We start from the raw sequence: 14299 nt of genomic DNA on the forward strand, positions 1-14299 counted from the left end.
TATTTAAACATATGTATGTGTCCAATCCAAGGGAATGACGATGTTTCAAATACTTGCGACTAGAGGGCTGAAAAATACTTTCACTTCCCACAAGTGGTCGAATAGTTATCAAATTTAATTTTCGAAATGTATTGTATCTTCCTATTCATTTGTTGATCGAAAGTTTGTTATCGTGTCTTCGAATATTCAGTGCTGTTTACAGTATAATTGTAAGTGTCTTTCAGTAAATTTTGTTGCGACTGTACTGTCAAGTTGCTTGTAACATCGGATGTCAGTGGTACTCATCGTTAATTCGATTTCAGGCATACGTCAAAATGGCCGAGCTGATTGCGGTACCTTTAAAGAAGCCGTCCGATGTCGATGTTATTAAACCGTTAACAAACGTCATTAAATCGACGTACAGCAGTGCGGGTAATCAAAAAGATTATACGGAAGCAATCGCCGATTTTAGCAAATTAAGGAACAACGCATTGTGGCGAGCTTTCGAGAAGTATGAAAGCTGCTTGGAGGTTATATACAGGTATGAGTCATCTTTTTAATCAAGTACTATTTCGATAATAATTACATTAATTCCTTAAACAATATGCTTTTCATTGTATACCGCGTTTTTAATTATATGTTTATCGTTGATGATCAAGTGAAACGATAAAGCTGTTACAATCGAATTCTGTGCTCATTAATCAACATGACGTTTTCGAATCCTGACATGAATTAAGAAAGAATGATATAGTCAAAAATATATTACAATATGTGAAGATTATATTGTAGTTAGATAGATAGATAAATGATAGTATAGACTTCTGGATTTTTAATAATAAAGTATAATATTTTTGTTCTAGTTATTATGATCAATTGTGCGCATTAGAGGGTAAGATACCTGCTCACGAATTACAGATCCCATTCAAATGGAAAGATGCATTTGATCGTACCATATTTGGTGGAAAACTTAGTTTAAGTAAGATTTTACTAGATACACGTAATAGTTTTATAAGTAATAAAGTAAGATAGCATAGATTAGCTTAATTTTGGCTCTGGTTTTAAAATAGATAAGATAAAGCTGTTATCAAGTATATCAATCATACTCTTAACACCATACGTTATATACAACAGGACACTTTAGACATTCTTCTATTTTACAACATTAAACTGTTTATAAATTTGGGAATATGATAATTATGTACTATATTATGTTATAATTCCAACTTCATAATATTATTTGGTGTTTCAGCTATTAGTACATTAGCTTATGAAAAAGTATGTGTATTATTTAATATTGCTGCCCTTCAAAGTTCAGTAGCTGCAACTCAATCATTGGATAACGATGAAGGATTAAAATTGGCAGCTAAATTATTTCAGGTAAGTACTTGGGTTAAGATAATTCTGTACAATGTAAGGAATTACAAATATTTGTGTATTTGATGTTATCGTACGTGTTTCAGCAATCTGCAGGCATCTTCAATTATCTTAAAGGAAATGTTATGATGGCGATTCAGCAAGAACCAACACCTGACATTAGCCCAGAAACATTAGGTGCACTGTCTGCGCTGATGCTTGCTCAAGCTCAAGAAATATTTGTACATAAAGCAATTCACGACGCCATGAAGGATGGAATTGTAGCTAAACTAGCCGCACAAGCTGAGGAATTATATGCAGATGCATTAAAGTTGTTCCAAAAAGAGATTTTCAGGGCATTTTGGGACAAAGAATGGATTCCTTTGGTATGCGTATATTCTGTTGTATTTAGTATTTGAACAACATTCTGATTGAATAGTGATATTTAATATCCTAATATAGATAGCTGGAAAGCAAGCTGGATACCGAGCAATGTCTGAATTTTATCAATCGTTAGTATGTAAAAATAATAAAACCATTGGAGAAGAAATTGCTAGACTAGAGGTAAGTTTTATTCTGCGTAAAGTAAAATTGATTCATGTTACGACTTTAGTTTACTGAGATAATAATTGAAGTGTTTGTTTTTAGCATGCTGTAGAATTGTTCAAGGCAGCACAACAGCGCTCAAACAAGCCTGCCTTGTTCCAAGATTATGCGAATCGAGCTCAAAGAAATCTTACGGAAGTGAAGAAGGATAACGACTTCATTTATCATGAAAGGATACCAGATGTAAAATCTTTGGAGCCTGTGGGTAAAGCCCATGTTGCAAAATTACTAGCTATGCCGGACGTATTCAGTACAAATTTCAAAGGTTTGTCATATTTCATCGTCGAATAATGTATTTGCTCCGATTACATTTTATATATAATCTTGCTTCGCATTGCAGATCTTTTCGATGATTTGTTGCCAGTTAGTGTCCACCAAGCAATGTCATCTTATGATCTCCGTCGCAACGAATTGGTAAATTCAGAAATTTCGAAACTACGAGAAATGACACAGGTTTTGAATAGGTACAGAAAAAATTGAAATTACTCGTTTAAGGAATTTTTAGTCTAATCATCCTGTTATTTTAGTGTTCTGGCGAGTTTAAATTTACCTGCCGCCATCGAGGATACGAGTGGTACTGAATTACCTCAGTCTTTATTGGAGAAGGCCCAGTACGTGAAGGAAGCAGGTGGAATCAAGGCTTTAGAAAACGCTATGACCGAGTTGCCTGATCTTTTGCAAAGAAATAAAGAACTCTTGGATGAGGTAAGTAGAAGTGTAATGATGATGATACTTAAAAATAATCATTTCTTTGTAATATATTTCTAGTCCGAAAGAATGCTTCAAGAAGAACGACAATCTGATGATCAATTGAGAGAACAATTCAAGGAACGCTGGACAAGAACACCCAGTTCTCGTCTGCAAGACCAGTTTAATGTTGTTTTACGAAAATACCGTGAAATTATTAATAACGCAGTCACAGCTGATAAGGTAAATAGGGTGGAAAATTATTGTACTAGTATCTGTACATACGTTGAGATACTTATTATATCATTTCGTATAGACTGTTCGTGAAAAATACGAAAACCACAGGGAAGGTATGGAAATTTTAAGTTTAGACGACAGTGCTATGATCAATGTAGTACCAACTGGATCAGCTGTACAGGAAAGCCATACGGTTGGACAACTTAGGAAACTTATGGAAACTGTAAGCTGTTTATATTTATTTATTTTTTGTTTATATTCGATGCCGTAATTACTTTACATTAAGACTCTTTTCTTTTAAGGTGGAAACTTTGAAAGCAGAACGCGATGTTATAGAAAGTGAACTACAGTCCGCTGTTACCGATATGAAAACGACATTCCTGTCAGCGCTTGCTAAGGATGGTGCAATCGATGAGCCGAACTTGTCTGTGGAAAATATAGGAAAGACATACGGACCTTTGCAGAAGCAAGTGAGAGACAGTGTCATGCGACAGGAGCAGTTGATTGCCGACATTCAAGTATTTATAAATCGTTTGTTTATTACACGTCAAACAATGCGTGCAGTATTAATTTTTCAATCAAACTTTTCAGAGGTGTCATGCCGAATTTACGAACGAACAATCTGGCAGTGGTAGTTCGAGAGAAGCCATGATGTGCAAACTTGCAGCTGCTTATGATTCATATAAGGAATTAAAAAACAATTTAAACGAAGGGGCAAAGTTCTATAACGATTTAACACAGGTTCGTTCGGTCACAGACACAATACAAGCGTAAGACTGCTGTTATCAAAAAGTAACTTGATTTTACAGTTGCTGGTGGTCTTCCAAAATAAAATATCTGATTTTTGCTTCGCTCGGAAAACCGAGAAAGAGGAGCTACTGAAAGATTTGACGACAAATTTGAGTCATACTGGACCAGCTACCACCCCTACCATTCCAACTCATCACAGTGGTATAGATAATAGATGATAATAATCCACTCTTCTTTCTTCTATTTGATTTTGGAGATTTATATGTACGCAGGAATGCCTGGCCAAAATCAATCTGGATCCGAACAAAGTCCACCATCACAATTACCGTACCCTACACACTATCAAGGAGGAATGCCTATACCATACGGAGCTGGTCCTGCAACACCATACCCTGCATATATTCCGCCTCCCATGCCTGCAACGTATAATCCATATGCCACAATGCCTTATCCTTCTCAAGGTCTATTGCATAATCAGTGATAAACAAAGCATACAGAATTATACACGTTTGAGGAAATTGTTATTAATTATTCGATTTTCAGGAAATTACAATCCGTATCAGGGTATGCCACCAACCCCTTATGGTGGATACGCGACTATGCCACGCTATGGTGGAAACCAACCACCACCTGGCCATAATCCATTTTGAAGAGTAGATTGTATGTTACATGTATTACGATTACAATTATAGACACGTGAACGTATGAAAGCAGCAAAGAAAAGCTTACATGTAATAATGTCGCAGAATTTAAAGCAAAATATATTTCAATTACACCTCATCTTGTCCGATATGAATAAAATAACTTTTAAGATCAATTTAGAGGACAAATCTCTCCTTGATTGTTGTTGCATTTCATCCAGTTGAATTTTGATGCATTCGACATGCATCAATACATGATGTAAGTTATGCTTTAAATAATGCTTCATGAAATGAAATGGAAGGTCTACAGCTTTGGCAACATATAAATATATTTTGTAACAGAACAACGTACAGTACACGATTATTAATAACGCCACCAAATTATAATGCTGTATGGTTATTGCCTTAATTTTGTATTCATAGACGAACAATTTTATATATATATATTACTGATTCTATGCTATGTAACACTGTTTGCAACTGTGCTTTCGTTTCGAATTGTATATTATATATTTTTTGTAATAAATTAGAATGTTCTCTTTAATAGCAGTTTTCTGTATTGCAGATTGTTGCACTCTACATGCAGAAGAAACTTAAGACTGAAGTCTTATCTACAGTTCGAGTACGGTTTTATACATATTTGAATCCAAATTAATTAGTTATTAACGATTTCTCATAGACGTATTTCTTTCTCTATCTCGTCTAATGTGTAAGACAAAGGTAGTCGGTTGTGCGACAAGGATAACGATAGACGATGGTGGCGTCATCCGTGGCAAAAGGCTGAAACTACTCGCTGATAACTGGTGGCGCCTCCCGTGGCAGAATGCGGAAACTACTTGTGAAAAACTGGTGGCGCCTCCTGTGACAGAACGCGGAAACTACTTGCCAAAAACTGGTGGCGCTTCCCGTGGCAAAACGGTGAAACTGTTAGCCAAAAATTTGACCATCAGTTTCACCGTTCTGCCACGGGCGGCGCCACCAGTATTGGTGAGTAGTTTCAGCTTTCTGCCACGGATGACGCCACCAGTTTTGGCAAGTAGTTTCCGCGTTCTGCCACGGAGGTGCCACCAGTTCTCGGTGAATAGTTTCAGCTTTATGCCACGGATGGCGCCACAGGTTATATTATTGTGGGCTTCGAGGTAATAAACATACAACTATGTTATATTTTTTATTGCATATTTATTACATTTTCAATAATTTATACCGTTCCATAAATTAATTACGTACGTAGAGAGACATGCGCAGGAGAAATTTGTTTCGAAAGGCTGAGTCGCTTCTTTAATGGTTGTTCATGCTGTGCTATCGATACATCGAATCGAGACCTTGTGTCGAGAGTTTACACATCTCCGAAGTTGTGCCAAGTGATTTCATCATTGACGTGATTCATTCAAGCCCGGATTGTATTAATGTCATTTTTTAATCGTTCAGATGAGTATAGATAATAAATGTATTTGTCAAACAGTACCGTAGAAGCCGCGTAAAGGCTTCAGAGGGTTATGAATATTTAGTATTCAAAGAAAAGCTATTACGGTGTGATAATAAATAAGAGAAAGTGAAGTAACCACTAACCACAACAAAAATGACAGTTATGGATTTTTTTGGTTGTGCCTTCCTGGCTTTTGGTCCTCCGCTGGCCATGTTTACCTTTACCGTTGCGACTGAACCTATTCGTATTATTATACTGATTGCCAGTGCCTTTTTTTGGTTCATTTCATTATTATTGTCGTCGGTGCTTTGGTACGCTGTAGTGCCGTTACAGAACCAGTTGGCATTCGGATTGGTTTTCTCTGTACTATTTCAAGAAGCGTTCAGGTGACTAAATTAGATGCTTTTGCGTAATATCTTTAGTCTTGTATAGTAAGAAGCATGTAATACATAATTACATTACACAAAGACATAGTATAAATAACCCAAATGCGTATCTATTGCTGTATGAACTTCGCTTCTTGCTATAGAAACTTAAAGATCGAGTTATGTATTTCTTACTGATAATCATGTGTTTTTAATTGTTTTGTCTCTTTAATTTAGGTATCTTTTATATTGGGTACTGAGGAAAGCTGAAAGAGGCTTAGAAAAAATAACAACAACACCTGTAGCGGAAAGCAGACATGTGTTTGCATATGTATGTGGTTTAGGTTTTGGTATAATGAGCGGTGCCTTTGCCCTGGTCAATGTCCTGGCAGATTCAGTTGGGCCTGGAACAATGGGACTTAAACAAGGCACAGAATACTTTTTTATAATATCGGCTGCCACAACCCTGTGCTTTATCCTGCTGCATACATTCTGGGGTGTGATATTTTTCTCTGCACTGGACAGGAAGAATTGGGGACAAATCGTTTGGGTTGTTGGCTCACATTTGTTCGTCTCGGGCATGACCCTGTTCAATGTGTACCAACTTTACATGGCTAGCCTGTTATCCGCATATGGAATTTTAATGGTAACAACTTCACTGGCATTCAAAGTGGCTGGTGGTAGAGTTCAAAGTATAACTCATTGTATTACAAGAAAATGAAAGTGCGAATAAGTGGGTGTGAATCGACAGAAATGAACATTGCGGAATGACAATTTCATTTTTTTTCCTTAAGTATTAGTCTATGAAAGTTGTTCAATACTTTAATATACACTGATTGTGAAATTGTACGACATTAACTTAGTAAACTATACCTTATTTTTTTATACCATTGATCAAGCCAATATTTTCAGAGATATGCATTGGTGAAAATTTAAAAGGTATTCAAATTCAAAGAACTCTCATACTTGACCAAAATCTGTAGAAAATCCATTACGCGTGGCAATATTATTCGTTACATAAAGTTTTAAAGTTTTTCACGTTTTTAAAAGCATGTGGTTTGATCCCGTTTAAAAAAAAAATGATTATTTGCATCGTGTCTGTAATACGTTCTAGCACAGAATGCTTTGGTCAAGCTGCTAGTCCGTCCCGTTTAACCGATCGAACCAAATGTATCGTCAAAATAATATAATATTCGCGAACGTAGTTGTATCGCAGTTTACAGTACACAGGGAAAAAAGATTTACAGTTAGCGTGAATGTACATACGTAAGAATGAGATGTGCATATTGTACATGTTAAATCCGGCAAGGGAGAGAGTAGTTATTGTAACAGTTCGAGTTTTACGATTAACAGTGAACAAGAGTATACACTTGACGATAATATGTAAGGAATTGTTCATTAGTTTTTGTATATACGAAGATCCATTGTACTTTTAGGCGTTTACTACACATCCATATATTTGGCATTCCGTTTCACTTACCATTTCACGATGGTTTATTACTCGATTCGTATTACATTTCGTATGTCATTCAAATAAAAAACATTTTTGTGAAATTAGAGATATAATTAATGCCGACCCTCGTTGAAACAAATATTGCAGGATAAAATTAAATGAATAGGACAAGTACCGTTAGTACTAAAAGTAACATATCAAAATATAAACATATTTTAAATATTACTTTATTAGAAAAAGAAATAGAAAGAAATGTTGAGAGAAAGATAGATACTTGAACCGGTAAAAATATATCAAGATGGAAAATGATATTAATCACAGACAGGAGAGATCTCACTCGACAAGTGCACCGTTCAATTGTACAATTAAGAAATGTATTTTGCATACCAGTTTCGTGATAAAAATCTAAAAGTACATTCATGACCTTTCACCCTGTGGAGCAAATGGATTCCTAATCACTCATCGATTAAATTTACGAGCTTGTCAATGAAGACATCAGCAGTTCCATTTTATTTAAAAAGTTCTTTCCTTCCATTTTATCCCACCGAACTTCTTTGAACGAGCCGCCAAGATTTTCCCATTTTCTTTCTCTAACTAATTGTCCAGGAAAAAAATCTTTCCTTGGGGAATGGGCTATTGCTACTTGTATTCCTGTCTGTGGCTCGCACCTCACTGCAATCATCCTGAAAACATGTTCAATCGGTATTAAATATGTTCTCACCATCGCCGCACTTTTTCATACAGGCCGCTACAGATAATAAATCTTATTTCATACCTGTCGCCTATTGGCGATGCTAAAATACAACTGCTAGCATTCCCTAAAGGTTCCACAGCTCCCAAACCAAGATGCGAACTGTTTGCTAAAAATTGCCAACCCATACATTTAGCTAGCGCTTGTACTGCAGTTATTTGATGCTGATATATCTGTAAAATTACAATTACAGCAATGTTTAGAAATGTCCAACATTAGAACTGTGCTAAGGAACGATCTCTACCTGACAGAAAATTAGATCCCTTAGTTCTTGGGGTTCATAACTCATGTGCATCACTCTACCGTCTCTGCAAACGCATTTTAATGACTTCTCTCCGACGTGGACAACAAGCGACGTTCTGCATACGCTATCGTATCCATGTGTTAGAATGTTAATTTTAACGCACGATTGCGTCGGAGAGTTCAATGCATTCCAGTGAGAAACGATCAAAGGATCTTTCACTTCCTTTGCTATCGTGTCTAGAACATACTCTGTACGCAGACGCATAAAAAAGTGTTGAGCTTGTTGAATTATTTGTTCTAACAGAGTATGGCTTTTTGTCATTTCTAGGAGTTCGTATCTATCAGCTGCTGTTGGACCAGCTAGACATCTTCGTTTGCTAGGCCCAAGGGGACCTGATGAAGGATGTGGAAACGGATGGTGAGTGTTCTTATGATGCACTTCACGAAGCAACTGATGCAACGAATGTTCAAGCACATGATCGTGATCGCTTTTATGAGGTGGAGGAGCAGTCGGTTTTTTATCGTTTCCGGTACTATGGCAGAGTCCTATGATCAGCTGAATTCCAGGGAGTACCTAGAGCAAAGATATTTCTTTAGTATTATTTTAAAATAGAAGTTCCATTAATTAATTACCGTTGCCATTATTTGATTTCCAACAACCATATGAGGTATAGGTGCACGCAAATGCACTGCCTCCCTTGCCAATTGACTGAACAATTCTTTGCAAAAAAGAACATTCTGAGCAGCCTCTAATTTTTGTTGCCAATGCATGTCTGCATTCGAACTGTGAGCACTATTATTAAGTAAATTAATATTCGCACTACAAAGATCCTCTTGATCTAAAAAGATAAATTACATTAGACATCTGGCCCCACTATTAGAAATGATGCATCAACTATATATTTACCTTTTTGGCATAATACTTCTATATAAGCAACACCTTGCAATTCGCTAGGAATAGTAACACGCAATGCAGAAGCTTTTGGATTGGAAGGATGGTGAGCTTGTCCAGATGTATTGTTACCAGCACTGGGAGAGGCTGGGGGACTGGTATTGCTCTTTTCTTCCTCTTCTGCCTTCGTTACTTCAAACATGCCCGTTTGAGGAAACTTGGAACCAGCTTAAAATTAATGTTACATTAGTATATTGAGTTACCAATTATTATGGAATAACAAAAGGAATCTGACTTAGAACCTGTTCTATAACTAAGATCGCCGATAATCGAATTAGAAACTTTTTTCAAACGCCAATTTTGCCTTAGTCTTAATAATTCGATATGGAAGTCGGGTGTTGATCTATTTCTAGCTAATTCATTCTGACAATTTTTTAATCTATCTGCACCCATCATAATCACAGAAGCAGCTCCAGCCAATGCTTTTTTTCTAGCATATACTTGTATCATGGGTTTTACTTCAGCTGGTTCTTGGGATACCGGATCTAGAACCATATAGTGTTTCTCTTTTGCTATAGCAAGAACATCTGCTAGGACACATACTTCTGTTAATGCATTTCTGGAAAGAAAAGCAAACTTGTTTGATCTATGGTTACACAAATCTTGTAATAATAGAATACAACATATTACCTCAGTTTATTTCTAACGCTGTCCCATGGCCATAAAGAGGACTGGAAGGGTGCCGAATCCTTTGTATCGTCCTCTCCCTTTTCACCACTTTCAGACTCCTTTTTAACATCCTCTCCATTGGTTTTGCTAAAGTCGATTTTTTGTGCGATCTTTGCCAGGTTCTCTGACAATGTAAGGGGTCTGAAAATCGAAGTCTTATTCTACATAAATCTTTGAATAACGCTGCGTTCATAAATGTAAATATGTTATATTGACATTAGGTTAGGCGAAAAAAGTAGAATGAATCCTTTTAAACAAAAGTGAATGGTCTGTTGATTTATTACTTTCATAAGGAAGAACAGTAACAAAAGATAGTACGTACGCCTGATAAATTTCCTGACCATCGTACGTAATTTCTTGGATCTGATTCTCGATCGGTGCTTCCACAGAGATGTTCACCGAATACGCCATTGTTAGTTTCCGTGCGTCACGATTACAGCGCCTTCAAAAATGAATTGTAACTTCCCTCGAAATAATTGTTCATTATTCATCCTATTTTAAAGACCCAATAACATACAATACATAGTTATCAATTTCAATAATAAAATGTTTTTTCATTTTTAGTTGACGTAAATTACTGGATTGTTAAACACTTAACACTTGGATATTGGAATGCAACATAAGCGAGAATAATTCAAAAACCTCGCTAGATTATTGTCAGGTAATCGCTTAGGCATTTTACCGTAGATAGCACCACAGGCTATTTCTACTATATTTTCTGTTACACAGATACTAGTTATTTAATTGTTGTACAATACATTTGTAGTTGACACATAATGGTTATTGAAAGATATAATTTGCAAAGATTTCTATAAGTGATTCTAAACTGAAAAAATACATTTGTTGGAATACGATAGGTTAGTGAAGTGAGACATCTTGGAGTAAAAACGACGATAGGGGGAAGAAACTTAACCTTCCGAATTTAAATGAAACATGGCGCGTCAAAGTATCAATACTGACACCGAAAAAATGCATAACATAATAGGCAACAAAAATATTGACTTAGACAATTATAGAAAATTAATTAAATCGTATATAGAATTGGTAAGGTTTGGTGATCTACCAAGACCTGTGAAAGTTATGAAACTGTTTTGAATGTGACTGTTTTGTTTTTTACAGCATCTGTACAGTGCTGCTTTATTCTGGGCAGACAAAGTTGTTTCGTTGAGTAATGAAAATCCTAAGGACATATGCACTTTGGCTCACTGCATGTTTCTAATGAAACAATATCACAGAGCTGCTCATGTCATCAAAAGTCGTGGGCTCGAAAAGGTATGATATTATGGCAACTGTTCTTGATTAAGTTGTTCATAGTGTAACACAATATATTGCCACTTCCTTGCAGACAGACGTAATGTGTCACTATTTAACAGTAAGAAGCCTTCTTGAAGCAAAAGAATATAATGAAGCATTGCAAGTCATTAATGAATCAGAAATATGTACGAACATAACACAGTCAGTTATCAATTTTACTGATCGCACACACATTCTGGAAGATGCTTCAAAAAATGTGATTAAGTATAAATAATTTTTGATAGTCCATTCTGAATGAGATTTATCATCATTATTCAAGTTTTAATAATGTATACGAATTTTATTACAGGTGCAAAGTTCAATATTATATGTGAAAGGACGTGTATATGAAGCTATGGATAACAGAGCAGTGGCAACTGATTGCTACAAACAGGCTTTACATTGCGATGTTTATTCGTATCAAGCATTTGAAGCCCTGGTTCAAAATCAAATGCTTTCTGCGTCCGAAGGTATCATACTTAATTTTTATTGAAAGATATTAATTTGTCGTTTTTTTCTTAATAAACACAAGTATTCTCATAATATATATCATTTAGAAAAGGAGCTTTTGGAGTCTCTTCCATTTGCTGAACAATGCACAGAATCTGAAACAGAGCTTTTACGTTTGCTATATGAGAGTAAATTGAAAAAGTACCAGGAACCAAATAAAAAACAGACTCTAGCAACGTGTAGCGTGATGGGAGTTCTCGTTAGCGATAGATTACTTGGTAACTTGGACATGGAAGTGTCTGAAGCAGAGAGATTGTACTATAATTGTGACTATCAGAAATGTTTCTCTCTTACAGAAAGGTAATTCCCAAAGGTAACACAAGTTTTTCTATTGTTATTCTATAAATACAGTTTATATTATCTACTATATGTTGTAGAATATTAAAAAAGGATCCATACCACAATTCATGCCTACCAGTACATATAGCCTGTTTAGTAGAGTTAAAGAAGACAAATGGTAAACAATAAATTACTTTATGGATAGAAAACTTATAATTAATATTTTATTCAATTTCCAGCTTTATTTTATTTGGCACATAAATTGGTTGACTTGTATCCAGACATGGCTTTAGCATGGTTTGCAGTTGGATGTTATTATTACAGTATAGGTAAATTAATAGAGAGTAACTTCAATCGTTGAGGAAAACAGCTTTTATAAAAATGTTTCTATTGCAGATAAAAGTGATCCTGCGAGAAGATACTTGGCAAAAGCAACCGCTTTGGACAGGCTATTTGGTCCTGCTTGGCTGGCCTATGGACACTCTTTTGCAGTAGAAAGTGAACATGATCACGCAATGGCTGCTTACTTTAAAGCATCGCAATTAATGAAAGGTTGTCATCTGCCGCTTTTATACATTGGACTTGAATGTGGCTTAACGAATAATCTTAGACTGGCTGACAAGTTTTTCCGGCAGGCTCAGGGCATAGCCCCCAATGATCCGTTCGTTATACACGAGATGGGAGTTTTATCTTTTTACAATCTAGAGTAAGTAACACTATATTCGTTATCATATTATTCACAAAAGGTTACTCTGATACGTAGAGAAGTTCAAAACTTCCTCTGAAACCTGATTAGTGTACTTCCACCCTTCCACGGTTTTGGAAATCTACCTAATTTATCAAGAGTTGTCGTTTCATCGAATACAGTTACAAGACTGCGGAACGACAGTTTAAGGAAGCCATTAAAAGAATTCAAGGAGGTCTAAAGGATGTTATCCTACCTAGCAAATGGGAGGCACTTCTGAATAATTTGGGTCACACTTGTAGGAAAATGAAGAAATACGAAGAAGCTTTAGAATATCATCAGCAGGTGAAACAATTTCGATTTGAATGTAAAATTCGAAGGCGATTTGCATAGGTTGTTTAAGAGAACTTCTATTTCATTATCGTAGGCATTGGTATTGAATCCACTGAATCCATCAACGTATTCAGCGATAGGTTTCAATCACGCCTTGATGGGAAACGCCCAAGGAGCTGTTGATGCTTTTCATCGAGCACTGGGCCTCAAAAGAAACGACACTTTTATTACAACCATGCTAACATATGTTATGGAACAGCTGATAGAGGAATCACCTCCATACCCTAGTAAAATACAATACTGGTTACCCGATCTTCATAAGAACTTTAATTAAATTATTTCATTACGATTATTATTTTGCAGACGCACGCGTCAGTATTCCGAAATACACATTGCGAGAAATCAGACTTCGAGATGCAGAAACTACAGAGGCTTTGGATACGACAAACACCTTAACCGAGCCAGGTAATCAAGATATCGATAAATTACGAGTAAATTTGTTTTCTGGATGGGGGGAGGATTCGGGCAAAGCTGAAGATAATGCCGCTGACAAGGAGGAAAGCAATTCACGAGACGTAGTAGTGAATTATTCTAGTGATATTAGCTCGGAAGTTGAGATGTTAGACCCGTCTACGGCGCACATAGAATATAAATAAAATAAACAAGTTTTTTTATCCTTTAAATTGATTTATCTACATAATAAAGCAATAAATTTGCTTGAAACACGGTTCTTTTTCCTCAGATAATGTCCTTGTTATACTGTATGTGTATAACTATATTATACTGTATGTGTATCCATACTTTAAATATTACATTTGTATAGGTATTTTATTTATTATAATGTAATGTGTAGCACAATGTAATTGCTCATGCTAGTATCTTTTAATAACAACCTTAAAAGACGTTATCGAATCATATTGTTTCAGATAATTTTTCTCAATTACGAATCAAAATTTTCCAATATTAATCTTTGATTTTTAAGGAATTGTTAAGTAGTTGGCCAGAAGAACATGTTTATTGTCGGCTAATAATGTACGAATAAATTCGAATTTCTATGTATTTGTTACGAGTACTATATAAAATTCCA

At 35.7% G+C, this 14299-nt stretch overlaps 4 protein-coding genes across 6 annotated transcripts; 3 read left to right on the forward strand and 1 right to left on the reverse strand.

Moving 5' to 3' along the window:
* The first annotated feature begins 75 nt into the window (after nucleotides 1–75).
* On the forward strand, nucleotides 76–4797 carry ALiX (programmed cell death 6-interacting protein-like protein AliX). Its single transcript, XM_033481161.2, has 16 exons — nucleotides 76–209; nucleotides 303–520; nucleotides 840–955; nucleotides 1229–1356; nucleotides 1440–1718; nucleotides 1795–1896; nucleotides 1981–2203; nucleotides 2279–2402; nucleotides 2466–2643; nucleotides 2707–2868; nucleotides 2942–3085; nucleotides 3165–3380; nucleotides 3454–3603; nucleotides 3672–3813; nucleotides 3885–4073; nucleotides 4156–4797. The coding sequence occupies exons 2-16, from the start codon at nucleotides 315–317 to the stop codon at nucleotides 4260–4262; spliced, it is 2466 nt and encodes an 821-aa protein (XP_033337052.1). The 5' UTR covers nucleotides 76–209; nucleotides 303–314; the 3' UTR covers nucleotides 4263–4797.
* Nucleotides 4798–5484: 687 nt separating this feature from the next.
* On the forward strand, nucleotides 5485–7598 carry aph-1 (gamma-secretase subunit Aph-1). Its single transcript, XM_033481188.2, has 2 exons — nucleotides 5485–6065; nucleotides 6282–7598. Exons 1-2 carry the CDS (start codon nucleotides 5833–5835, stop codon nucleotides 6763–6765), a joined length of 717 nt encoding a protein of 238 aa, XP_033337079.1. The 5' UTR covers nucleotides 5485–5832; the 3' UTR covers nucleotides 6766–7598.
* Nucleotides 7599–7849: 251 nt separating this feature from the next.
* MED17 (mediator complex subunit 17) lies at nucleotides 7850–10631 on the reverse strand. The gene is made up of 8 exons (XM_033481186.2): nucleotides 10435–10631; nucleotides 10074–10253; nucleotides 9686–10002; nucleotides 9399–9611; nucleotides 9125–9330; nucleotides 8493–9065; nucleotides 8273–8421; nucleotides 7850–8180 (listed from the first exon to the last, which is right to left on the reverse strand). Exons 1-8 carry the CDS (start codon nucleotides 10521–10523, stop codon nucleotides 7970–7972), a joined length of 1938 nt encoding a protein of 645 aa, XP_033337077.1. The 5' UTR covers nucleotides 10524–10631; the 3' UTR covers nucleotides 7850–7969.
* Nucleotides 8777–14271, forward strand: Cdc16 (cell division cycle protein 16). 3 transcript variants are annotated; one of them, XM_033481185.2, is made up of 13 exons: nucleotides 8777–8909; nucleotides 10677–10773; nucleotides 10970–11156; nucleotides 11232–11384; nucleotides 11458–11622; nucleotides 11716–11875; nucleotides 11963–12215; nucleotides 12293–12372; nucleotides 12434–12523; nucleotides 12591–12900; nucleotides 13062–13224; nucleotides 13307–13499; nucleotides 13576–14271. In XM_033481185.2, exons 3-13 carry the CDS (start codon nucleotides 11046–11048, stop codon nucleotides 13866–13868), a joined length of 1971 nt encoding a protein of 656 aa, XP_033337076.1. In that variant the 5' UTR covers nucleotides 8777–8909; nucleotides 10677–10773; nucleotides 10970–11045; the 3' UTR covers nucleotides 13869–14271. The 3 variants fall into 3 exon arrangements, with proteins under 3 accessions (XP_033337076.1, XP_076374430.1, XP_033337075.1); XM_076518315.1 differs by lacking the exon at nucleotides 10970–11156 and having other exon boundaries at nucleotides 8778–8909; XM_033481184.2 differs by lacking the exons at nucleotides 8777–8909; nucleotides 10677–10773 and having other exon boundaries at nucleotides 10807–11156.
* The last annotated feature ends 28 nt before the right edge of the window (nucleotides 14272–14299 follow it).

The sequence above is a fragment of the Megalopta genalis genome, chromosome 2 (assembly GCF_051020955.1).
Source record: "Megalopta genalis isolate 19385.01 chromosome 2, iyMegGena1_principal, whole genome shotgun sequence".
Taxonomy (NCBI): Eukaryota; Metazoa; Arthropoda; class Insecta; order Hymenoptera; family Halictidae; genus Megalopta; species Megalopta genalis.

Coding starts and splice junctions, on each gene's coding strand:
- ALiX (XM_033481161.2), top strand. CDS start 315: ATGGCCGAGCTGATTGCGGTACCTTTAAAGAAGCCGTCCGATGTCGAT. Junction 521..839: donor TGCTTGGAGGTTATATACAG/GTATGAGTCATC, acceptor TTTTTGTTCTAG/TTATTATGATCAATTGTGCG. Junction 2,403..2,465: donor ATGACACAGGTTTTGAATAG/GTACAGAAAAAA, acceptor CTGTTATTTTAG/TGTTCTGGCGAGTTTAAATT.
- aph-1 (XM_033481188.2), top strand. CDS start 5,833: ATGACAGTTATGGATTTTTTTGGTTGTGCCTTCCTGGCTTTTGGTCCT. Junction 6,066..6,281: donor CTATTTCAAGAAGCGTTCAG/GTGACTAAATTA, acceptor TCTTTAATTTAG/GTATCTTTTATATTGGGTAC.
- MED17 (XM_033481186.2), bottom strand. CDS start 10,523: ATGGCGTATTCGGTGAACATCTCTGTGGAAGCACCGATCGAGAATCAG. Junction 10,003..10,073: donor AGCGTTAGAAATAAACTGAG/GTAATATGTTGT, acceptor TTTTCTTTCCAG/AAATGCATTAACAGAAGTAT. Junction 9,331..9,398: donor AGAAGTATTATGCCAAAAAG/GTAAATATATAG, acceptor TTATCTTTTTAG/ATCAAGAGGATCTTTGTAGT.
- Cdc16 (XM_033481185.2), top strand. CDS start 11,046: ATGGCGCGTCAAAGTATCAATACTGACACCGAAAAAATGCATAACATA. Junction 12,216..12,292: donor TGTTTCTCTCTTACAGAAAG/GTAATTCCCAAA, acceptor TATATGTTGTAG/AATATTAAAAAAGGATCCAT. Junction 13,225..13,306: donor CTTTAGAATATCATCAGCAG/GTGAAACAATTT, acceptor TCATTATCGTAG/GCATTGGTATTGAATCCACT.